We start from the raw sequence: 27,691 nt of genomic DNA on the forward strand, positions 1-27,691 counted from the left end.
ATTATAACCATGTTTTATTATAATTACTACTTACAAGTAATTAATTTTATGTTTCAACATGAATAATTGATACCATTAATTTATAATATATATATTTGTGGTAATAATAGTCAATAGCATGCACCCTAGATCTCAGTTAATTTATTCATGTTTTAAACAATGATCCCGCGATTTGGTCAAAATGTGCAGTGTCACAGGCCTGGCTTATAATTCAGTGACCTTTGATATAAATAGGTAAGCTTTTTTACTTGAATCTGAATATTCTATCAATTAGATTAATAACTTTATCAGAACATTCGGAACTTAATATATGATTACAAACATAACATGTAACAATACCGTGCTTTGTTTACAATCAATAAACGTGCGATGCGCAATTTATTGTACCGTATATGAACTCAACTAAGACACCAATTCCATATTACTCGTGTCATTCTTTAAATGTATCAATAGCGGTTTTACTCAGTAGCGTCATTTGGGGAAGAAAGACTTAACATTTCTCCTAGTCTAAAATTTATATCAAACTTAAGTTGGTATAATTAATAATTTTAAAAAATTTTATTTTTAACTACTAATGCTATTGTCATAACTCATAATATTGTTATTTTATGAATAAACAAATTTTTAATTATTTCATCTACCAGTTACTGATAACCAACTGACCATTGTATGTAAGTGGGACAGTTGAAATTTGGCAAATCCTATGTGTGACTTTCAAATACCTGAAAAATATCCGTCCCTCTCCTTCATCAACTATGGCCTTAACTTATACAAATCTTATACAAAACTTAGAAAAATATTGAGTCGTTAAAACAGTGAATAATTTCTCTAGTTTAACACACATTGAAATTACGCCACTGGATTCACTATTAGGTTTTTTAAATTCATATAGGTTTATATCTTAAAATCTAGAAACTTTGCAGCAAACCTGAGCATTAGTGTTATTGTTATTTAAACCCTAATCCTGATCTTATACTATGATCATTTGCTGTCCGTAAACTACATCAATATAAAAAGAAAAAGCTGTTTGTAAAAATGAAAAATCTGCAATTGTCAAACTTTCAATTATTTACAATTATATTTAATGGTATGTTGAAGTCTGTAGGACAAAGTGGTGTGAGCGAACTTAATTATATGTAGATTTTCTCACCAAACATAACTATAGTTTTATGAATCATTTAAATATTTTATAGTGTTATTAATATACTAATGTAAAACTTTGTTCATTATTTTATTATATAAAAATTGTTCTGTACAATAACATTATATTTATTTTATAATTTTCTATATAATAATTTAATTGGTAACATTAAATTAGTTTTCATTAACAACGTCATCACATTTGTTATTTTCTGTCATTGACACTGAAACAAAATTATAATTTTTCAAATTTCTTGTTAACCCGAAACGATTGCTTAGTATATTTAAAAAGCACATAAAAGCTGAACTAAAGGCAAAAAATCGAAACGACCACATTCCACCGTATGAATCAAATAAATATCCTCCCAGTAGACAACCTAAAAATTCACCTATAAAAAAAAATCCATATTAAAATCAATCGTGCAATTTTTTTATTTAACAAATCAATGCAAAATCAAAATTAAAATCGTAAGGAGTAATTAACTAAAATTATATACGTAGACTGTAGAGTTATATTTTTCATAAAAGTAAGTACCTATTAGGGGTTTTATTATATGTATAGTTTGTTAATTGCATTAAAAAATGTTATTAACATATTTAAAATAATAATTAAACAAAACCATTTTATGTTTAATTTTTAAACCTTGCTTAGAACAATTACGAAAACCAATAATTTTTAAAAACCTAACTTTTTAAGATCATAAATACCCGCATGGTCGCATCTGATGTTCACATTTGAATGCTCTTGAAACATTCAACTTAGAAAATATGCGTTCAATGAAACCACTTTGTGTTAATATTAGAATTAATGGGCCAATTATTTTATTTAAAAGTAAAAACATATTATCGGTTATTTATCATTGTTTTTATATAATCATTTAATTTTTAAGTAAATTATGAGGATTTTATATTCAACATACTAATAATTTGTTTAAAGCTTAAAAAAAATCATAAAAAACCAACAAATGATAACCGATAATATTCCTACCTTTAAGTTTGATCATAGGCTCTAATATTAAAGCTAACCAAAAAAAGTTGGTTATATTGAACCGAAATTAATATGTGGTTCATTATTAAGACTGAAACTACGCATAAAGATGTAACATTCTCTGCATATCCTTAAATCCAAACCTAAACTAGAAAATTTTCAAAACTGTTTTCAAAATCAAAACCAAAATTTTTCTATAATACACTAGCAGAATATTCTAGCTTCGGTCGTGTGCAGTTTCTTAGTATTAAAAATATTATTTTGTAGAAGGAGGTTACCTTTATATTATTGTATTTCTATTATTATTATTATTATTATTATTATTATTAATTAGATCACTTAAAAATAATTGTTTATGGATACTCTTTAAAAAAATTATTAGGTTTTAGGATTTCATTGTGACATAAAAACTCACCAACATTTAAATTGATAAATAATACATTTTTTAATTATTGTATAATATTGAAATTCAAGACTTATTAACCATTGTACAAATTTGTATGTAACCACCTATTTGTACTATCTTTATGATAAAGCTCTTTACTGTTAAATAGCTGCGATCATTAAATTTTTTTTTAACAAATGACAAACTTATGTAAATAAAATAATGACCGTTTTTATGAGCCTATAATAAAACTCTGGGTGATTCCTTCTTTAAAATGTGAATTTTTTAAAATCATTTCTTAGTGTATCAATACGTCATAAAACAAAACTACTCACCAAAATTCATATTCATAATTTCAGTGATCTGGGCTAGGTAATAATAAATCAGTGAGTCAGGATATGTATATATATGAGATAGTTAAGATTGAATTTCTAATAACCAATCTTGTGTTATATTTTCAAATCTTATCTATAAATTTGAAGATTTCATGCGTTTTGTTTATGGCTTCTATAGTAATTTGTAAATATAAGTAATTTTGATGAATATTTTTAACTTTGAACTTCTAATGTTAATAAAAAAAAATCGTACTTATTTATCTTTAATATTTTTAGATAATTTTGATAACGAACCATAAGGTACTTTGTAATACATTTTAGAGGTTTTTAATTAAGCAGATAATTTTTATTAATAATGATTTAATTACCAAAAATTGTATATTTTAAACGCACAAAAAATGTATTTTTATATAGTTAATAACTTATTAGGGATGCGTATTGAATTTTAAAGACATTTCAAAGAACGAAATATTTTGTATTGACAATAATTGAAAATTAAATCAAAAAATGTGCATGCCTATAAATACCATAGAATATTTTTATAAATTTTATCATTCATAGAAAATTATGATATATATAATACGAGTATATTGGGTGAAAATTCCGTGTATTTTATAATCAAAACAAAATGTCAAAATTAATTTATCGAGAAATATTTACTTTAATAGAAATAATATGTAAATATTATCTAATTTCAATTACATATTATAAATATATTTTAATTATCATCACGTGATGAGAGCTTATAATTTTTATTACGTAGGTACTCGTAAAATATTGAAAAATTAAATTATTTATAACATTTACTAAATGTTATAAATTATTAAATAATATTAATTATTAGCTTTTTTCTATTTATAATGCTCATTTTTATTATTAAATTATTATATTATTTATTTAAAAAGTATACAATAAATTTTAGTAAAGCTTAGTAGCTGTCTGGAATCATATAATAATACACACTTTATGCATGTATTTTTAATTTTTTTTTTTTTTTTTTTTTTTTTTTTTATTATTATTATGTAAATATTATAATATGGAGAATTCTCTAGTGGTAAATATTATGTAAACCAGTATTAAAATTTCTTAACCAATTTGAAAAATCTTATGTAAAGATTTACCTCAATATAATTACTATTCTAGTTTTTTTTTATTATTATTTGTGATGTACAATCATTCTCAATGTAATTTTATTTTTTAATGATATTATGATTTTTGAATAATGTAAGCACCAACAAAGTGGTTTTTTTTGGTAAGAATGTTTTATTTTACCTTATAAAAAAATTAAATGTCAAGTAAAAATCTTTTTATATAATTTAGGTAGTGTATGCAGTATGTATATTTTAAGTATTTTATAATTTAAAAAGAAATAATTTTGGATTTTAATACCTCACTGTTATAAGGATATAAGACGTTAGTTTTTCAATTACTAAAATGATCTAATGAAAATTCTTGTTAAATACATAATAAGTGGTTAGTTTTAAGTAATTAAAATCTAGTTAATAAAAAACCAACTACTTCTTTCTGGAATAAATATTAGTTCTTAAATCAAAATAAAATGTGTTTCATAGCATACCCATATAATCGAACAATCCAATAAACCCAATAATGGTGTTAAGTGTGCCCGGAGGTGCCAACATTTTTGCATATGACATTTTCACCGCGAATCCCAACGCGTACGACACTCCATTCAATAATTCAATAGCAATAATCCAGATTGGATTCCATATAACTGTGTAAAGATACATTCTTAGAGCCATAGATCCCAGCACCAAAGCCATACAGTTAATGTGACCAATCTTTCTAATTATCCAACCAGACAAAAAATAAAATGGTATTTCACCACCAAAACATTGGATGCCTTGTGCTAGACCTTGAAGTGTTTTTATCCATGCTCGTTGTTTATGATCATTATTAACAATAACCAAATCCTCCATGTACCAGAATAATTAATAGCCGTATTTTAATGTATAAATAAAATATATTTTAAGAAAATTTTATATTACTATAAAAACTAATATTGTTTTGTAAAATTTGCAATCAATACTAACATATTCGAGGGAATTTTACATAACATTTCCTAAGAAATTTTTAACATGCTTAACTTGTTATATAATATATATAGGACACGAATGCATTCATACATATGTATAGACAGCCGTTAATCACTAATAATAATTACATTATTAAATTATGTCATCAGCAAGTCAAAAGTTATAGTCTAATAATAGCACTGTGCGTTTTAAAATAATTCATTCAACTCTATATTGACACATAGTATTCAATCTAAAAGTATTGCTCCTTGTGGAACGAAAAGTGATATATCAGTTAATAACTGAATTAATATCACAAATGCGTTATTTACTTTCTTAATACCTTCCCCCCTTTTAAAAACTGGGAACGGGTGGGAACTGTTTAACATAATACTACCACCCGATCCCAAATTTCTTAACACCTAGTCTAGACAACTAATACAATACACAAGGTGATTCTTTTATCATGAATCACTCATTATTTCAAGAGTTATTAACATTTTTTTTAAATATTTCTTTTGTATAATAAACAATAAAAAAAAATGTATTATATTTTTTATCGTTATACATTTTTACTTTTTTACTTTTTTGAACGATAACATTTATTTTTTATTTCCATTCTAATAAGAATATTTTTAAGAATGTTTCGTAATAAAAAAATCATAATTCAGGCAGTATTTTAGTTATAACTATTTAAAGTTTAATTGAGCGAAGTGGAACAATACGAGGAGACTCAACAAAACGTTGATTTACTATTCCATTTATTTAAACTTTAAATACTAATAACTCAAAACTGTTCGTCCAAATTTCGATTTTTATCTACCAAAATATATTTAAAAATATTCTTCAAAATATAAAATTAAAAATGTAAATTTAATTAAAAATTATTTTATTCCGACTATATATTATATTAAAGAAATATTTTCAAAAATATTAGGTATATTTTTTTTTAATAATGAGTGGTTCATGTAAAAAAAATTTGTTTGCCAACGTTATTCTTACGTATCAGGCTACTCCTCATACTAATATTTTAAAATAATAAAACCTTTTCATAATTATTACGAAGATCCAAATTTTATGGTCATACACTCTCAGCTGAGTATTTCAGAATACTATGCAAATACATATTACAGTCGTCAGATACCCTCTAACATTGATCAGGTTCTTCAATACCGAGTGTCAGCGCGTATCCAACGTTAACATTGAACGTGTTTTACTTTTTAATTTTCATACAAGATGTTTTGCTATATTTATCGTTAAACTTTTAAACTTACTATAGGAATTCAGTACAAATATTCAGTTGAAACTTATAATTTAACTTTTAAAATAACAACATTAATTTTTGCTCTAAAAATTGACTTATTAAGATTGTACTTGTCAATAATACAACAACAAACAATAATTTTTTTTTTATTTACTTTTTTAGTATAAGACCGGACTACATCAAAATTTACTTAATACTCGCCTAATACATTATATATTTTCATACATGACATACAACACAACTATACTACAACACATAACACACATTCTCATCACACGACGTACCAAATATCATGGATACTATTGAGATGTTACTATAGATGTTACTATTATTATTATAACCTAAATGATTAGATTAGATAGTTTAGAATGTGGGTAATAATTAAGATTGCTCTTGTTACTTCTAACCTAACCTTACCTCAAGATTTTTTTTTAAATATGCTTTGGCAACTATAGTCATTAGTACCATTCAGTGAATGCTTCCAAACACCACGCCACTACACTATGCCCATATCACCCTCTATTGCAATTATTTAAGCTATACTATTATTTATTTATAATAAAAAAAGCGGATTTTAAATTTATAAGTTTGTGTAATTCGAGAAAATTTCATGATGAGAGTGGGTAGGAGTAGGGGCTAACACCCTCCAAGTATGGCCTTGGATGATAATATTTTATACATACTTAAAATCACTCTTGAAATAAGCATCTAAATGTTAAATAGGTACAAACTTGACTAATATTTAAATAATTATGTATTAAAAGTTATATTCTATGTATTGAAAACATACCTACCAGAATAAAAAGTGAGTTATAATTGTATGACAAAAAGTACTGAATATTGACCATATGTAAAATGCAATCACATAATGTTTAGTAAACAATCCATGTACACTTTTCCATTTTTCTTTGGATTTTTTTGTTTCAATCACCTGTCAATTGAAACACAATAAAATTAACTAAAGATAAAAAAATATTTTAGTTTAAAGTTTTTTTAAGTTGATTCCGATTAATTTTATGGTATAAAATTAGGAATGACGTACTTTGATTTTTTTTATGACAAATAAATTACAAATTGTAAGTAAAATACATGAATAAAAAACTGGTGAATATTGTTTTTCCTTTTTATTAATACTAATCCAATCTACAAGCCACCCAATGAATATAGAAAAAAGTCCCCAACCAAATGATGACCAACATCTTGTTTTTCCGAAATCCTCAGGTTTGTCTTCTAAAAATAAGAGTAAATGAACGTTTTATTTTGATTACAGTATTAATATTATCATTGTTATTGTTAAATGCTATTAAACCTAAAAGATCGAGACAAATCGGATTTTGTAAAGTTATTGCTATATTCATGCAACAACATGACGTCAATAGTAAAAAAAAAAAAATCCAAAATTGATACAAATTAAGAACGTTTCCCCTATACGTTGGTATAGTAGCCACACGCATTATAGCTTCATTAGAACATGTGATGTAGCAAAATGATTTTAAATGACATTTGCATGTTCGAGGAATTTCCGTACCATTCATTTGGATAGACAATAAATGGAATACAAATGAACTTTCAATCTGAAATCAAATTTATTAAATATTTATAAGGAAATATCAAATAAATATGAATAAACGATAATGGTAATATTACTTCTTCCATATCTTTTAATTTAAATATAACATCAATCCGATTACGATCGTTCTCGCTTGTATTTTTGGTATATTTGGTGGCTGTCGTCCAATAATCGCAGAAATCAGATTGGTTATTCAACTGATTTATTTGATGATTGCCCAACTTCGTATTTTGACAAATTAACTGAATAAGATGAATTCAATAATTTGTTTAAATATTAAAAAAATATTAACTGAAGTTTTTTATGGCAGAAATTGTCACGTAATTATAATTTAATCCTATTAGAATATTTTAAATACTTTCATCACGTATTTATAAAAGTAACTTTTGTAATTTTTATCATCTTAGTGATTTAATACATTTATTTATTAACAGGCTGAGCCCTATGCAGCATTTTAAAACATAATACAATAATATCCTAATTTAAATAATAATACAAAAGACACAAATAAATTAATATAAGATAATAATTCCAGTAATTATAAGTATAATAATGATAGTAAATGTATATGTGTATATATTAAATATAATAACACCTAATTATAATTGTATCAGCTTTGATAAATGGTGCTCACATTGGCTAGTCGCAACATGCAGTCTAACGGATTATTTCTGCCATAATTGGAAGTGTACGCTGGAACAACGAAAGGAACGTGGCATCTAATAGTGCGAGAAGGAACTTTGAATTTAACTAACGAGAGAAGCATAGGAGCATCAATACGACCATCATCAAGTATTTTCAAAAACTCTACGTTAGTGTTAATTCGAATGTCAGCCAGATAAATGAGACTGAGTTCCGTCATAACTAAGGAATAGTCACGGGGAGGATAGTTTATTTTTAATACAAAAGTTGCACAAAATAAGAATCGTCTTGAACACATTCTAATTGATAGGAGTCAGTTACCGTTTAAGGGTCCCAAAAGATAGATGCATACTCTAATAAGGAATAGACCAATGAGCAATAAATAGTTTTCAAAAAAGACGACAGATTAAACTCCTTTAGTATGCGCATAACGAATCCAAGCGTTTTTAAAGTTTTACAACATATCATTTAGCAGTGTGTGGAAGTGAAAATTGAGATCTGAATTAAAAATAGTTTCTAAGTCTTTCTTACTACCCACAGAAGTTACACTTGAACTGTTGATTGTTAAGTATAGTTAATAGAAGAGCGGTGTCTTAAAAATGACATTTATTTACATTAAACTGTAGTCCAATATTATTAAACCATTAGACCAGGTCGTTAAGATCATTTTGGAGCGCAGAGTAGTCAGAAAAATTTTCGATTTTTCTAAAAAAAAGCCGTCGGCAAACATAAGTAGTTTATAATTTTTGATAACTTCCTTAATGCCATTTACATACAAATAAAAAATAAAATTGAAGATAAATGTCTTCCCTAAGGAACTCCAAAAGAAACCTTAGAGATGGAGAATTTCCAGTCGAATATATTTACTCATTGAACTGTATCTAACAAATAAGATTTGAACTATGACAATAGTGGCTCACCAAACCCAGACTTTTACAAAGTCTCAATTAAGCAGCCATTGTTAACTTTATCAAAAGCTTTAATAAAGTCTGTGAAAGTAACATCTACTTAAATGTACTTATGAACAGCCTTCCAAAACAAAATTGTTAAAAACCATTAAGTTTGTAATGGCCGAGCGACCAAGTCTGAACCCACATTGCACATCAATCAGAATAGTTAATTAGCGATTGGATAATTATTCTCAAAACTAGTGGCTCAAAATCGAAACAGATCTATAATTTTTGACATCGGCCTTATCACCGAGTTTAAATATAGAAGTGACAGAGCTAATCTTGATAGAAGAAGGGAAAACTCCGTTTCGATGGAACTCCTAAAAAATAGTCACAGTGGAAAACATAGTAAAGACATCATACAAAAAAATACCTGACAAGCTATCAAGTCCTGCACTTTACATTTTTTTAAAGTATCTAGACTTGCGTTAATATCATCAATGCTGAATGAGCAAATATACTAGGCAGGTCATGGAACAAAAAAGGAGAGGAAAGGTAGTTTGACAAAGGTCGAACATAGACTGTATTGAAGTAAAAGGAAAATAAATTAGAGACAACTCAGTACCCGAGCTTTGTAAGTTCTCAGAATATACAAAGTTACGAATCTCGTTGTTAGATTTATAAGCTCGAACAAAATCCCAAAACGACCTAGGGTTAGATTTCAGCATAGACTCAGTGCGAGACAGAAAGGCTGTATGGCATTTCTTATATTCTGCCTTGTAAGAAGCTCGAAGTGTAAAGAATACCGCATAATTAACGGGACAGCGCGAAATTTTAAACTTAACATGTGCCAGTTTCTTGCTTAAAACAATATGTCCAAAATTTTTAGAAAACCATTTCGGAACTATCGAAGATACAAAAAAACACTTCCGGAACAAAGTTTAAAATGCAAAAGTGTAAGGCATCATATAATGCATTAGTAGCCTTATCAACATATTTATAGATACATAAAGTTTATTGTATAATAATTATATAATGTAAAAAATATTATGTTCAAAAAAGCCATCCAAACAGTGTTTTATGATATATTTTTTCAATAATTTAAAATTTAATTTTAATTTTAATTTAAGTTAATCGTCGTAAGTCACTGTATATTTTATTTTTTTAATTTTATCACACTAACGCCTTTTAAAAAACACATCGAAAAAAAATTAACAATCATTATTCTACAATTATTTAAATGAAATCGTATCAATTGTTTCAAGCACATATATGTTTTAATATTTCTCACCTTGCATACGATTAATTCGTCATTCTTCTCGTGATTAAATATTGATACATTTTGTATATTTGATTGAACGTTATCAGCATGAACAATCAAAACAATTTCTGAATCACATTTCATTTCAACGCCTTTCTCTAAAGGCAATTTTGGTATAAATAAGAAAAAAATTGAAATCACGCCTATCAATAATGTAACTAAAAAATATAACGTTTTTTTCACATTGAATCTGTCGACTGTTATAGCAGATACAGGTGTAACTACCATAGGTACTATCGACATAAAAGACATAATCACACCGTATGTGGTTATTGAGTATCCCCATTGTCTCGCTATCGTAGGCAAATATCCTATTTGAGGTCCGATACCTGTACAAAAAAAAATCTTTCAATTATAAAATTATATTTAAAGTAAATAAGCTTAAACAATCAATTGCATCCAAAAAATTAATACAACAAACAATACTGCCCCAAAACCGTAACTTTCAGTGGTTACAGCAACTTAAATAAAATATTATGCTACACCTAAGCACAATAAAATACACATTTTTAATCGTTAAAACGATTATCATATTATATTATTTAAATTGGGTATAATAAATAATTATTTATAGAGATTCGTATTGTGTACAATTTTAAATAAATATTAAGTTGAATCATAATCAAAAAACGACATTTATAATCATTTTTCAATTAAATTTTATATAGTTAGTATTTTCAAATTATCAAAGGAGGGCATTAACTAGTTAAATAATTAAAGTTAAGTTTTAACTTTTTAACTTAACTAGCTAGTTTGTTTTCTAATTAACTTATGAGCTTAAGTAGTTTAATTGACATTTGAAATAATTTAGCTTTTTGCGCTTATATTAGACATTTTTTTAATAAAATTATAAATTATAAATTGTATTGATTTAATGTTATATGACCTTCAATTGCTTGCTGTATTATATTTAAAAAAAAATATTTGTCAAATTATTAATTTGAAATGAGTATATCTTAAATTAATAAATAATAAATTATGTCAAATAAAAAGGTATTTACACTGTATAATGTAAATTAAAAAGACGCAATAACTCTTTATATGATTTACATATTAATTGCAATACTAATTTCTAAACTTAATTAATCAATATTTTTTTCTAAATTAAATTTAACTTATCAAGTTAAATTCATAATTTTTTATCAGTTAATTTCTAAATAATCGATCTTATTTTCTTTTAACTTAACTTAATTTGAGTTAATTAATTTTATTAACTAGTCCATCTTTGCAGATTACATATGAGATATAATTTAATATATATGAGATGGTGAAAAATATTTTAAATCTATATCAAAAATATAATTAAGGACATTACATAAATAATAGCCATTCAAATTCCTAAAGTTAAAATTATTATAAAGATCTTTTACCTAAAAATCGTAAGGTTTTATTAGAATATACTAATCGACAGGGAGTTATAATTAATTTAGTATTTAATTAAATTGTGCTTAATTCTCAGATTTTCTTGATAAATAACAAGGAATGTATTAATAATAAATAAATATAAAAATTGTTGTATGAATGATAATATATTAACTAACATGAACTCTATAAGTCCATTCATCTAAATTCTAGGAAAATAAATAGTGTCAAAATAATGATAAATGCATAACATTATCATAATATTGAATACTTACAATCTAGAATACTAATAATTTTGTTAGATATTATGCGTAGTACACGAGTTCAGTTATCTGAAGACGGACATAACAAAAATCACATTTAAATTCTATGAAAGTATGTATATGAATGATTATTATTAAAGACCAAAATTATATGCTTTAAAAGTTTAACAAATACGATGAAATTATTTAAAGCAAAAGAATCAAAATATGCATTTAATATGCACAAATAGTTTTAAAATGTTCTCAAATATGCATCATAAATTTATATTTCTTTAAACAAATACAAACATTAGAATAAATAAAATATAAAAAAATTAGAAATGTTGGATTTTTTAACATCTAAGCTAATCAACAAATATTAAAATTAAAAAAAACCATCATTGTTTTGTTTTCATAGCAATTAATTACAATATACTTTTCCATATGTGGGGTCATGAGTGTTCTTTCTTCAGTAAATATAATTTTATATGTATAAAAGATCGTTTAACGTCCATTGACATAGTAGGAGAAAACTTCATACAAATACTCATCAATTGTGTAAAATTTTGGGGGTTGGACAATTACTCTCTTTCGAATAATAAATCTAATATCTGCTTCAGAGATTTTCATCAAAATTATTGGTTTTAGATTTGAAAACGTTATCCAATAGCATTTGTTTTTTTTTTCATTTGGACTTAGTTTCAAAGAATCAGTATGAAAAAATGTATGAACGCGTTGTGTTATTTGCAATTTTTTTATACGGTACTCGACGGTAGCATACCTAACAATAAACTGCGTTTCCATCAGCTTCAAATACAATAGTGTCTTTATTATATGTTTCAATTCACTGACTTATCAAACACCTGAGATTCTTACGTACTTTGGACATTTTTGTCAAAGTTTTAAATTTATGCAAATGATAAAAATGTCCTCATATAAATGCATACACTTAGTATAATCATGCAAATGCGTAAAATTCCGGTCTTTAAATTTATTAAACACGCTATAATCAGATGTTTGTATTTACAAAAATAAAGGATTATAATAGTTATGCTTATAAAATTTATTAGATAATCAGCAATTAACAATTTATCAGTTTTTTTTTTTTTTTAACTCATTGTTAATAATTAGTTACTAATGTTCTTATAGTCCTTATAGATAATACTATGAAAATATTTCTAATACCTATATAATATTACCAATTTATCGATTTAATATTGATCCATAATTACGTTTATTTTTTTTTTTAATATATTAAAACTGCCAATTACATCATAATTATATAATAAAATATATGAATATTGTGTGTAGTGTTTTTTTTTTTTTTGTAACTGCGTCATAACCGCATCGTAGACTAGGTTTTTCACTAAATATTAAAAAAAAAAACACAAGCAATGTAAATTACTTTGAAGTGAACAATTCATAACTTTTTGTATTGATTTTACAATGATGTGTGTGTTTTTTTTTTTTTTTTTGTGTCTGTGTACAGCATAAGTAGTTGAAATAATGCTTCAATTTCAAACTTCGGGGGTGGTTTCCGATGGCAAAGTGAATATCCTTGGTGCATTATAGAGGTAAAAAGTAAACATTTTCCAACAGTTTTCAAAAAAATCGAGAAAAAAAAAATGACGGAACGGGAATTTTTACGCAAAACCAGTTTTTGACCAAATCGATTTTTTTATATGGTTGTAATTCAAAAACTAATCACTGTAAATACTTGAAATTTTCACCAAATGTTTATGTTAGTATTATTTATATACAGTTTAATTTTCAAAACATTTTGACTTATTTTGAGTTATTTATAGACCACTGAAATTATCGATTTTTATGAGAAATTTTTTTTGAAGTGTCGGTAAAAAAATGTTGGATGACCAAAAAATTTTGAAAATTGAATACAAGGTTCCTTATGAGTTTTTCTTATTGTAGCTAAAAAAAATTAAAAATCGTTAGTCACAATTTTTTTTATAAACGTTTATGTTCAAATATTTACGAAATCTATCGAAAACGCGAAAATTTGTAAGTAATTTTGAAATTGAAAAATCATAAAATTTTTTGTGTTTATAACTAAGGATTAAAAATACTACACTATGTTTTCCCTAAGTTTTTCTTCAAGTAGCTATAGTAAAATCTCGAAACATCATTATAGGAAAAATTTTAAGTGCGTTTGAATTTTAAATTTTTACGAAATAGCGTAACGATAACAATTTATCCTCAAACGATTTTAAATATTTGTTAATATTCAAAAAATATAAGTCGTAGATACTTGAAAATTTTACCAGTTATTTAGATTGGCATTTTCTTCACATTATTTAATTTTCAAAATATTTTGACTTTTTTTGAGCTATTTATAGACAACTGAAATTTTCAATTTTTCTAAAAATTTTTTTTTGAAGTGTCAATTAAATATTTTTTGCCCAATCAAAATACTTGAACATGTAATCCTCATAAGTTATTCTTATAATGATCAAAAAGTTTTAAGAATACATAAGCACAATTTTTTTTTATTAGCATTTGAAGTTCAAATATTGACAAAAATTCGTCAAAACCATGAATATTTGCAAACTATTTTGTAGGTATAATTCATAAAAATTAATAATTAATTGATTAACCATGACTTTTGCAAATGCGAACTAATTAAAAAATAAAATATTTGTTTCAAAATAGAATGTATGACAATATTTAAATATAATATATCCTGGACTGACCAATCATCTCCGTTCAGAATCGTTTTTCGTGTACAATGATACCTATCATTGCATTCAAATTTAACCTACATTAGTCCGAGGTTCACCCCACCCCCTAATGTACAGCAGAGCGGTGCCCACTTGCCTGTTTTTTTTTAATTTTAAACCTAAGAGTTTAATTTTAATATAATATTATCCATAAAGTTTTTTTGTGAAAAATGAGAAAACAATTTAGTATATATATATTGATCGAATGAGGTTCAATTTTGACAACGTTTATTCCTAAGCTATTTTTTTATTTTTCGTTATATTTCAACAAAATTCATAGAGTAAAATACTTAACACGTTCATTATTACTAAAATTATCATTTACTGCGTAAATAAAAACTCTCAAAGTACTTCGAATACATAATTAAGCGGTCTATTGTTATTTACAATTTTCGAAATAATTTAAATCTATTTTTATAAACTTTGAGAAAAATATTTAAACTCAATCCAAAGGGTAAAAAACAAGATAATTATAACAGTAGTATGTTTAATTATAAATATTTTAAAATATCAAAAATATCTAAGAAAAATTTGTCATGCACATTTGAAGTTCAAATTTATTGGTTTCAATATGAACTACTTACAAGAAACTTAGTATTGAAGGTATAAGCATTGACTATAAAAATTATACATTTTACAAGTTTTTTCAATGCAAAATAATTTGCAAGCTCTCGTGATTTTGAGGAAGTGTATCAAAAAACTCATTGGTAAATAATCTATTGTTATATATTAAAAAAAAAAAGCTAAAAATATCAAAATTTTTTTCTCATATATACCTTAAATTTTTCAAAAAAATTAAAATATTCAGAAAATTATACACTGGTAGGAAATACAAATAATTGGTGAACATTTCAAGTAGTTATTGATATTCATTATTTGATTATAACAAATTATCAAAAATCATTTAAGAATTTATAGTTGTTTTACATATAAATATGCAATGTCATAAAAATTAGAACTGCTAATGTACAAAAATTAATTTAACTTTCATGCTATATTTTTAAGTTAAATATGAAAAAAATTGAAATTTTTATGTAAAAATAATTTAATCTTATGTATAAAAAATTATTATTTCTAACTACTAATTCATTTTTGAGATTTCAGTTTTGTCAACATTTAAAATTTAAATATTTATTATTAAAAAATATTATAATTTTAAATTGTTTATATCTTTTATTTATTAAGTGACAAATTTAAAACATCTAAGGTTATTCATTCTTTGGTTTACATCAAAATAAATAAATAAATTATCATATTATTTTTTTTTTTTTGTTTTGTTTTAATTGATTATTATGAATAATACTGCAATATTTTTAATTTTAACTTCCTCTAGTACAAACTAGATTCAATTTTCTATCCAAAACCATCCTCAAAATGGATAATTGAAGCATTTTCAATTTTTTATCTTTTACATAAATTAAAAAAAAAAATAAACACATTATAAGATAAATGCATTTAATGCTCCGCTTAGAATACAAAATAATGTTTAAAATTGTTGTTATTCAAATAACACTTATTCATAAAGATTTAAAACTATTTGCTAGTAGGTTCAAATGTATTAACTAATAATACCTAATTAGATTTTAAGTATATTAAATTTAATTTTTAGCTTTTTATAGGTACCATGAATTCATTCACACAGAATGTTTTCGTACACAATGATTTATTATTAAAATCAAATTTAACACACCCATTACATTAACCCACTTAATGACAAGATACACAACTCTATTGCAGCATAGTAAAATCCTTTTTTAATTTTTTTTTTATGTGTCACCATTGTCTGAAAAAATCACTCATTTAATCGATATGTATACTTACATCCAAATAATATGAAATAATTCAATTTCATTGGTATCAGTTTTCGGTCAACATTTATTTCAAACATCTTTAAAATGTAATTTATATTTAATAATATTGTTCACAATAACTAAAAAAATTTACCACATTGCTAATAAAAAAATTATGTTCATCATTACTTCTCTTTTTCGAATTCAATTGATAATTGAATAAAATATCTAGGTCCTCATTCATACTTTACATAATACCTATAAATATTATGTTATAAAATCAATAGATAATATTATTATTAAACGATATCAAGTAAATACACATTGTATTGCAATTTTTTATTCATATAAGATATAACATTTATAAATTGAATGATAAAATGTACTTATTTACATTTTTATAATATTTATGCTATTTTTTGTAGTAGTAATTAAATGACCTGACGTCCTTCAGTTAATAAAAAATAATGTTAATGATAACAAAATAAAATTATTTATAAAATAAACTTAAACTATTAATCCCATATATGATATAAGTAATCGATGTTTGTTGGTTTTAATAATTTTAAGACTATTTTTTACTGAGCATTGTTCAAGTATAGCAAATTTCTAATATAATCTATAGTGTGTATTTATTTGTATTCGCAATACAAAGTATATTCAAATCCCTATTACAAATATTATTCTACAATTTACCTATTGTCTCATTTGTTTAAGAACAAGTATAAACAGTTAATACATAGAAGAAATGAAACGAATAATTTTATTTTTTTTTATTTTTTTATAATCTGGTAATAGATTCATAATATTTATATTATAATAAAAAAAATATTAACACGTACATAAAAAACATTATGGAAAATACGTTCATGTGACTTACACGTTTCAGTATAAAACCTAAAAAAAAACCACACATTTGTTGGTTTCAAAGCAGTTTTTAAAATATGTGATCGGCCAAATAACCTTACCCGATAGAAAGAATGATGATACTTCACCACCGAAACATCGGATTAATATAGCTAGTCCTTGAAGCGTCTAAATCCAAGGTTAGGTTATATATTACAATATTAGATTTCAGGATGATAAAAAGTCGATAAGTCTTCCAGGTACCTATTAATTATTACATATTATAATATGTAACATTCTAACATAGTATAATTAAATAAATTGGTTAAAAGTTAAATATTAATAAATTATATACTCGAATGTATTATTTAATATATTATTGAACATAGATTTTAATAGACTATCGAAGTTTGAGTATACAAGTAATAATTTTAATGTAAATATATATGTTTTAATGTCTGAGATATACATTTCAATCAATGATTTAGAACTGCGATCCAAATACCTACTAACAGCAATCTAATATCAAAATAATTGTTTATATTTTAATTATAAACATTTTAATAAACTAAATATTTATTTTAATTTAATTTAATTAAAAATATACTTCCACAATAACTAGGTATAAAATACACTTACAATTCAATTTTTTTTAAGAAAATTTAAATTGGATAATCCGATTACGATTCTTCTAATCACTATTATTAAAATAATTATGAATAATAATAAATATAGATTTTGTTGTTTACCAGAATAAAAAATTCCATATGAACGAAATGAAAAACCCAAATACTAAAATCCAAACAAGAAAAGCTAAAATTCTAACTTCAGTCAACAATTTTTTGACATCCGATGACACCTTCTTGGTGTATGGACTTTGTTGTAAAACCTGTAAACTAAAACTATGTATGATTATCAATACGTAATAAAAATATTATTTAAACGAAATTTATTTAGCCTTCATTTTTAACACCACAATTATATCCAAAATAAAACACATCAATGAAATTACGAAACAAGGTGTATAATTTTTGAACTCTTGTTCTTTGCTATACCAATCTACACAAACATCAGAAAAAAAAAAGCTAATAAACTATAGCCAATGGATCCCCACATTCTCTGCACTCCAAATTTATGTTTGTTTTCACCTTAAAAAAAAACATAAAATTACACAAAATTAGATTCAACAAAAAAATAATCTAGACAAATATTTATAACAAGATTTTCTAGTCATGATATTTTAATAGATTTTTTTTTATATTTTAACTTTTTTTCGTTTAGATATCCTATATACTTATATTAATATACTATACATCAGATATTTTAATGGTCATGTAGTTAGAATAATTTGTTTCGAATTAATTGATTTGCCTATACCATTAGATTATATGTTTCTAAAAACTCATTGTCGCTCAATTATCTTAAGAATATATAATTTTACCAACGTAATTAAGCGTGTGAAAAAATTCGAAAATTCAAATATGATTTCTTAGCAACAGTAATAATATATTTTTAAATATTAATAATGTATAAGATTAAACTCTATGAACAAGACAGAAATATAAATTTAATAATGAATTGAGTAACAATATATTATATAGTCTAGAAAACATTAGACATTTTTTTTCAATATTAGTGTAAAATGGGAATAAATGATTTAAAAATAAAACCAAAAAAAAAAATTTGTCGTTTTTTGTCTACGAAAATCATTAGATATCCTATCCATATTAAATATATCCTTCGCGGTTTTAAATTAATCTTATACCACGTCGTATTCTTATGTTACGTTAACATTATTTGTTCATTAATTGATAAATAGTTGTTCATAATTTATAATATAATTTTATAATTTATTATTAAATTCTAGTTAAATATGCTTTATTTGTTATTCTATACACGTTATTTATAGTTTCTATACTATATTACGATTTATACCTGTCTCAAATAAATTATTCTAAAAAATATATATGAGTAAAAATAATTTGAAATAATAATAGCTTTCATGATATTTTTCATATCTTGAGAAATTTTGAATATATATAAATATATTTTTATTTATTATAGTTACTAATATTTTGAAATTTACTGCAGTTCTGTATGTAAATTAAAAATAAAAAAAAACATTAAAATTCAGCTAAAATTTTAATTAATTACAATATATATATTTTATTAGATAACAATATTCATTCGTAAGAACAAAAAAAAAAATGATTTAATGACAACATTTCCCATTTTTTTTTTAAACAACCATGTATTTTGACTGTTTTGTTTTCATATTTATACAAATTCCGTTCTCTTGTAATTAAACACCGACATATGCAATATGGATCTTGAACCACATTAGGCTTTTGTACATGATTTAATTAGTAATTATTATATGATAACTGGTTGTATTAAATATAATATTAAGAGATAAATACATTTCTTGGTTATCTGTATAAACAAATGTTTTTACCTAATAAATCCATACAAATTGTATCCTCCAAAACATTCTTCATCATAGCTGTCGCTGAAAATAAAGTAATTGTAATCCAAAATAACCAAAATAACGATGACCTAATAGCATCTGAATCATTCATTTCTTCATTAGTATTTAACATTTGTGACAGGTATTAGCAGGATTACAAGCATCAATAATAACGTTAAAAATGTAATTAAAACAAATGCCATCCGGCGACAATTGAATTTATCCGTAATCTTCCTAAAGTCAATTTAGCTAATAACCTCGGAATCGGCATTAAAGCAAAAATGAAACCAACAATAAATGACGAATAGCCACGTTGTTTAGCCATCGTCGACATAAATGGAGTAAGTGGCGCATAACCTGAAAATTATAAATAAATAAATCATAAGCTACATACTTCATACAATATAAATATTATTGTTTCAATTTTAAAAATGGAGGATATTTTTTTTATCTGATAATAAAGTTTGGATCACAATAAATATAGATCATTATTTTAGATTTAAAACAGAACGATGAATATATTGATTTTACGATGATAAATTTATTTTATTTTTTTTTTGTTAATAAACACGATAAGAATAGTCGATAAATTATTTCAATTTTCAATTTTGAAGATATTTTTAGATAGAAAATTGGATCTAGTATCAATACTATTTTTAAAATTGGCAAAAATAAACAAAAAAGGAAAAACTGGAATTTTTACGCAAAGTCAGTTTTTGACTAAAAATACTTTTTATTTTATGATAATTCAAAATGAATAATATTTTCATCAAATGTTAATTTTATCATTTTTTATAAATGTAAAGTATAATTTTCAAAATTTATTTTATTTTTTTCATAGTTATTTATAGACAACTTTAATTTTTGATTATTTTTTTTTTTTTTATTAATAAAAAATATATAAATGGCTAAAAATGTTTGAAAATTTAATACAACATTCCTGATAAAATTTTTAATTTTCCAATAAAAAATATATACAATTCATATTTTTTTATAAGCGTTTCAATTTTAAATTTTGATAAAATTTGTCAAATTCTTAAAAATATACAAATTATTTTATAATTAAAAATTCTTAAGATTTGAACATTTTGTTCGAGGCTCTAAAATTATACCATTTTTAAAAAACCTTAAACGGGTCTCAATAAGAATTTTGTGTTTTCGCATTTATCACTCTGTACTAAGTATTTAAAATAATTTAATCGTAATTTATATAATTGATCACCAACCATTATTACTTAAATAAATTATAAAATAACCATTGTTTCTATAACTGACCATAATTTAACCATTTTAAATTTTTAATCACCATTTGTTTTATTTAATGATCTTGAATGATTGCAATTGCAGATGTTTGTTTGATGTTAGAAAGAAGTTTAATGTAATAACTTTGTTTCAAGTTTTTGTCTTAGTAACCAATATGTACATGAATGTTTTGTATACACCTGAAAGTTTTGTCATATTATGTTCAAGAGTTTTCATACTCTTTATATCGAGTCTATACGGAATCATTTAAAATTCGAATGATATGGTAAAATCGCCATACACTGAAAAAATGAATTCATCTGCACTGTAATGTTTATTCCACAATATTTGGATTTGTTCCTACCTTAAAAATATTATGCACTAATGTATCCATTACAATACATATTAGTAATATATTAATATAATATATTGTATGAAATAAACTTTTAAGTATAAATCTAAAAACACCCTTGTGGCCGTATCTACTTTAATTAACTATATTACTTAATATGTGACATATAGTTCACAAGTAACCATATATGTTATAAACGTAACAATGCCGAAAACATAATCTTATCTTACCTAGACAACCTTGGGTCTTAATAACTATGATTATTTTAAACAAACACTGTCAAATTATATTAATCCAAAACCGAACTTAATAATAGAACGTTATAAATTTAAAGAAGCAAAATATGTCAGAGTTTTGTAATTTCACTACAACTTTTAACGAATCATTGCGTGATCAATTCATAAAGGTAGAAATTATCTATAATCGTATAATCCTTACACAGGCGAAATAGATAGTCCATTTATTTATCAGGACAATTTGAAGTTGTCAAATTGGTATTCAGTGGGAATTGGGCAATGAAGCTATAAAATAAAAATTAATATCAAAACGTTTACTTACGATGTTGACGACTATCTAAACATCACAAGAGAAACACTATTTGAACCTTTGGATTATTTTTTTGAAAGCAATGTTATATAGAGTGATGATAGTACTCGAAATTAATCATAAATCAAATAAATATTATCGGATTGATACATACTGTACACGAACCATTGTGCAGCCGCCGCGTCATTTCGTGCAACTGCGGTTACAGAGATGCGTAGGTAACAAAAATACTTTTATAAGATTTTAAATATTTTCAAAAAACTAAATTTTGACACGGTACGCAAAGGTCGCTAGTACAAAGTATAAGAACCGAAGCGATCAGTCTACACCGTTATCACCACCACCACGGGTAAAGACGCAATATAGTCAACTCCCCTACCAATGCCATAAAGGCCAGAGCGGGACGGGAAGATAAGTCACGCTGGACGTGCATCGGCCGCGAGCGATCGTGGGTGTCGTAAGTCGATCGCTCGTCTAACAGCATCAGATGTTCGGAATGTTGTACAAAGAACTTTACTGCAGCTTCACAAGGACTTGACTTCGTTGGAATCGTCAAATTACGTTCAACCACTAAAGGTTAGTATCTATCCAACGTCCAACCGACCTGTTTGTGTGACTCCACATCGGTTCGAGCATTCACAATCATAAGAATATAAGACTGACTTCCCGCGGATCAAAACCACGACAACCGCCGAAGCCACATCAATATTTTAGAAAAATTCTGGTTTTACTAATGTTTTCATTACATAAAAACACACTACATGCATATAATAAAAATTATAAAATTTAATTTATAAGCAGGTAAATTATTGTGTGAAGCGAGTAACATTAACACATATAAGATAGGTAATTATCGCAAGTCAACCCAATGACGTCACATATCTTTTTTCAATTGCTCATAACTAGAGCTAGGATTTTGATGACTTGCATTTTTTTCTTTAAGTACTATACAATTCAAACCAACAATTAAATTTGTTTCGTTAAATAACAATTTAGAAAGTGTAATTTTTATTTTGCATTTTTTGTACATTTTTACAAATATTACGTTAATTTTGTGTATTTAAATTAATTTTTGTTTATATTAAGCTTTTTTAATATGTGTTGTAAGTATCCCAATTACCTACTCAAGTCCATTGATATTAAAGAAATAATATAATTAATTTTTAACTTAAATTTGAATATATTTGTTTAATTTACTTCTTAAAATAAATTTTTACCTATTTTGTGTAACATAAAAAAAATAAATAATTATTTTAAAATTACATTTTTTTCATTCATCTGAGTATATTTTTTGGACATTTTTTAAGTTCATTTTTAGAGTTTTTATAGGTCATTTTTACATATTTTTTATAGTGCATTTTTGTGTATTTTAAGTAATTTTACTTTACTCATAATTCATTGAATAATGTAAGTAGAAACGTTAATCATATACCATTATTCTTATAATTGAACATTCTTTAAAATTAAAAAAACTTATTTTTGTATTTTGTACTCCTTTAAATATATATCAACTATAAATTTAAATGTTTTTATATTTTATAAGCCGTTATCGTTGGTAGAATTATTATTGCAATATCACATCGACTCCTTTCTACACAAATTTACTAGGTAAGTATTATTATAACTCTGATTATTTATTTCTGAGCTTTAATACAGGTTCGTAGCTAGAGGGATGTATTATTTAGACCTAATCGTTGGTTTATCAGCAGTTGGTCAAAAATAGTCAAATTATTGTTCCCCCCCCCCTTACCACAAAATTAAATTCTTCCATACTCAAAGATAGTGTCTAGTCATGCACATTCCACAAAAGATCATTATATTTTAATTTACATTTCACACTCTAACCTTAAAATAAACAACAGGGAATGTTTAGATATTTTACATAGGATTTTATAAGATGTGATAAAAACATATCTTGTATAATATTAGAAATTATACATTATGTAGTATTATAATTTTATATTAAATTATGTATAATATACATATTGAACCGCAATATATATTTTTACTCAATTTCAAAAGATATAATTACTTAGTTGATAAAAAAACATCTAGATTTTATTTATTTATTAATTATTCACTATAATTTCAGTATTATCATTAGGTATATTTTATTATTTTATATTTATTGTTATAGAAATGTACATATTTTACTGGATATTTATTAAGCATTTGGTAAAATTAATGAATTTGACAACGTTGCATACAATTTCATGCACAACCATGTTTATTTTTTTTACTTAAAGCTATTTGTTAACCCATCTACAAACATACGCAATCGTGTTCTACCCCTTTCTTCATTAATGATTTTAAAAGTACCCGCATAGGTGTCTCTGTTTTACAAACCCATAGCATTGCGAATGCGAATGTAGTGTCCACTTAAGTGTAATTTGTCAATGGATCCAAGAATGAACTATTCATATATTTATCTGGATGCTTTTACTAAATTAATATTGTAATATAGTTTAAAAAAATCATGTATTTATTATACTTAACATCAAACAATCATAGGTAATAAATAATTATAGGTATCTAATCTTAAATAGTAATATATAAATATAATATGTATGATTAAATAATTGAGTTATCTACTTTTAATCTTGTATTTTTTTACCATTATGTCTGTCTTGAATATTATCTACTTATATTACGTATTAATTTAAAAATATGCTATTATTTTTTTGGAGACGATTTCATAAAAAAAATAGAGCTTTTATTAATAAATTATGTGAGAAATAATCGACGTACGTGACGATTCCATTATTTATATAACTATATTGTATTAAAGTGGTGATAGCTATCTAACATCAAAGTCTATATTTGTATATTTCATTTTTGTACATATACGAAAATAAGATGAATGTCATGTTTTTCAAACAATAAAAAGTATAGATAAATAAATGAATTCTGAGAACGATATAAAATTTCAAGTTATAAATATCAAATACTAATAATTATCATTTGTCTCACGGACAACCACGCAGTACGCACGTACGATACGTTGTCTCTGAGCTGTGTTATGCAATATTCGCTAATCTTAACGGATTTTAATCTAATTTGTTTTCAACTCTACATAAAAATTTATATACACAACAAGCTTCAAACTCACACTTGCAAGTCACTTGACCCAGCAACCATCGCATCTCAACTCACAAGTGATATTAAAATTAAATTAACCAATTAGTTAAAAATTCACAAAATATCACTATCTGTCATCCTCGGGCACCGTCAATACGGTGACCTTTGGACTACAGATTAGACAATCGCGCCATGTCCGAGAATCCAACTAAAAATAAACCACCCAAAACCGTAACGCCAATTAAGATAGTAAAACGATCAAATACCAATACAACTAATAATGATTCTACATTATCAAACTTTGAATGGCAACAACAAAAGTCTTCAAAACGTAGTTTACCTAATTCACCTGTTACTCCAGACAACAACCAGGGGAAAAAAACAAAATTATTTTTCTCGCCAAACCGGTTCTCTACATTATCTGTAGATGAACCTTCTAACGATCCCAATATTGCCGACAATAATGATGTTTATAATTTAAATGAATCTGAACACGTAACTAATCAAACAAAAAAAATAGACCTACCACCACCAATATACGTAAAAGGAACAATCAACTTTGCCGAACTTAGAAATGCAATTACCGAAATAATTGGACCAGATAGCTTTATCTGCAAATCAACCACCACGCATATAAAAATCCAAACAAATACACCCGATAGCTATAGAACACTTATTCACTTTTTAAAAAAAGAGAAAGCAGAATATCATACATTTCAGCTTCAATCGGAAAAATCATTCAGAGCAGTGATAAAAAATATTCACCACACAACCGATCCTACTGAAATAGCGTCAGCACTCGAAGAAATAGGATTCACTGTAAGGCAAGTGACAAACATTAAACATCAAAAAACCAAAATACCACTGCCCTTATTCTTTGTCGACTTTGCTCCTGAATCTATTAGTAAGGAAATATTTAACATAACGTCCCTACTTAATACTAAAATTAAAGTTGAGGAACCTCATAAACGCCGTGAAATTCCTCAATGTCAAAACTGCCAGACTTACGGCCATACAAAAAGCTATTGCTCACACTCTCCTCGTTGCGTGAAATGCAGTGGAACCCATTCTACCACAACTTGCACAAAATCACCCGACCTGCCTGCCAAATGTGCTCTCTGTGATGGCGAACATCCAGCCAACTACAAAGGCTGTGCTATATACAAGGAGCTGCAACAGCGACGCCGCTTGCCATTCAACTCAAGACATAACAACCAACATCATCAACCACAATCAACCAGCCAAACGACGAAACCCAATTACCAGCCAAATCCGCAACCATCAACGCAAAATCCAAGTACTAAAGCAAATCGATCATACGCAGAAGCAACAGCAAATACAGGTAACGTACCACCGCCAACCAACTCCTCCAACACCCGACCCATAACCAGTCCTGATAATAATGATATAAAAAAATTTTTAGAAGAATTAAAATGTCTAATCAACCCTCTAATCTCTCTCATCACAGCACTCATGTCTAAACTTTTAAATGACACACACAATAAATAATTCAGTCACCCAAAACTCTATCATGATCATTTCATGGAACGCGAACGGACTAAAAAACCATAAAGATGAATTCCTCATTACACTTCAAGAAAAAAGAATTGATATCGCTTTAATATCCGAGACCCATTTCACTAATAGTTACTCTCTTAATATACCAGGCTTTCGTCTGCATCATACCAACCATCCGGACGGGACTGCTCACGCAGGCGCCGCTATCTATGTTAGGTCTTCACTCACATCGCATCCACTCCAGAAATTCCAAACCGACTATATACAGTCGTGCGCAGTATCCATAATAATCAACAATATACCTGTTTCAATAGCAGCCATCTACTGTCCTCCTAAACATAATATATCCCATAACCAATTCAATACCTATTTTAATACCCTCGGACACAACTTTATAGTCGGTGGTGACATAAACTCTAAAAATATTCAATGGGGATGCAGGGTCACAAACCCTCGTGGAAACTCACTTTTAAATAGTGTGATAAGTAAAAACCTACAAGTAATCTCACCTACTAACCCGACTTATTGGCCAACCTCCTCTCGAAAACGGCCGGATATACTAGATATATTTGTAACCAAAATTCCCAGCACACTCCACTCATTAATTACAAATCTACACGCTCCATGCTCAGACCATTCCCCCATACTACTCTCAATCGACTGCCAGCCTCTGTCCAACCAACATAGCCTAACACCGTTACACTCTCGTATCAACTGGGATAACTTCCACTCCTTAATACTGGAAAAAACTAGTCTAAAAGTCCGCCTAAAAACAAACAATGATATCGATGAAGCAGTGAATCTTTTTACATCCAACATCCAAACTTCAGCATGGAAATCAGCGCAACCTACGCAATCACATACATATAACATGATCATTCCCCTATACATCCGTAGTCTCATCGCACAAAAACGTCGTGCTCGCTGCCTATGGCAAAGATCCAAATA

The 27,691-nt window shown here is 25.8% G+C and overlaps 1 protein-coding gene and 1 pseudogene across 1 annotated transcript; both read right to left on the minus strand.

The window, feature by feature from the left end:
- Positions 1-1,268: 1,268 nt before the first annotated feature.
- On the minus strand, positions 1,269-16,792 carry LOC112598028. The gene is made up of 8 exons (XM_025344333.1): positions 16,726-16,792; positions 10,539-10,897; positions 7,793-7,957; positions 7,455-7,719; positions 7,188-7,375; positions 6,940-7,076; positions 4,425-4,789; positions 1,269-1,529 (listed from the first exon to the last, which is right to left on the minus strand). Exons 1-8 carry the CDS (start codon positions 16,790-16,792, stop codon positions 1,315-1,317), a joined length of 1,761 nt encoding a protein of 586 aa, XP_025200118.1. The 3' UTR covers positions 1,269-1,314.
- Positions 16,793-18,347: 1,555 nt separating this feature from the next.
- Positions 18,348-22,194, minus strand: LOC112598029 (annotated as a pseudogene).
- Between the last annotated feature and the right edge of the window lie 5,497 nt (positions 22,195-27,691).

The sequence above is a fragment of the Melanaphis sacchari genome, unplaced genomic scaffold, assembly GCF_002803265.2.
Source record: "Melanaphis sacchari strain LSU unplaced genomic scaffold, SCAv2.0 Contig44_pilon_pilon, whole genome shotgun sequence".
Lineage (NCBI taxonomy): Eukaryota > Metazoa > Arthropoda > Insecta > Hemiptera > Aphididae > Melanaphis > Melanaphis sacchari.

Bases quoted from the DNA above. Each gene is read 5' to 3' on its own strand.
- LOC112598028 (XM_025344333.1), bottom strand. From the start codon at position 16,792: ATGTTTGAAATAAATGTTGACCGAAAACTGATACCAATGAAATTGAAT. The intron at 10,898-16,725 runs GTAAGTATACAT...TTTTTTGTACAG, and splicing joins TTATTTCATATTATTTGGAT to GTATCGGACCTCAAATAGGA. The intron at 7,376-7,454 runs GTTTAATAGCAT...TCTTATTTTTAG, and splicing joins GATTTGTCTCGATCTTTTAG to AAGACAAACCTGAGGATTTC.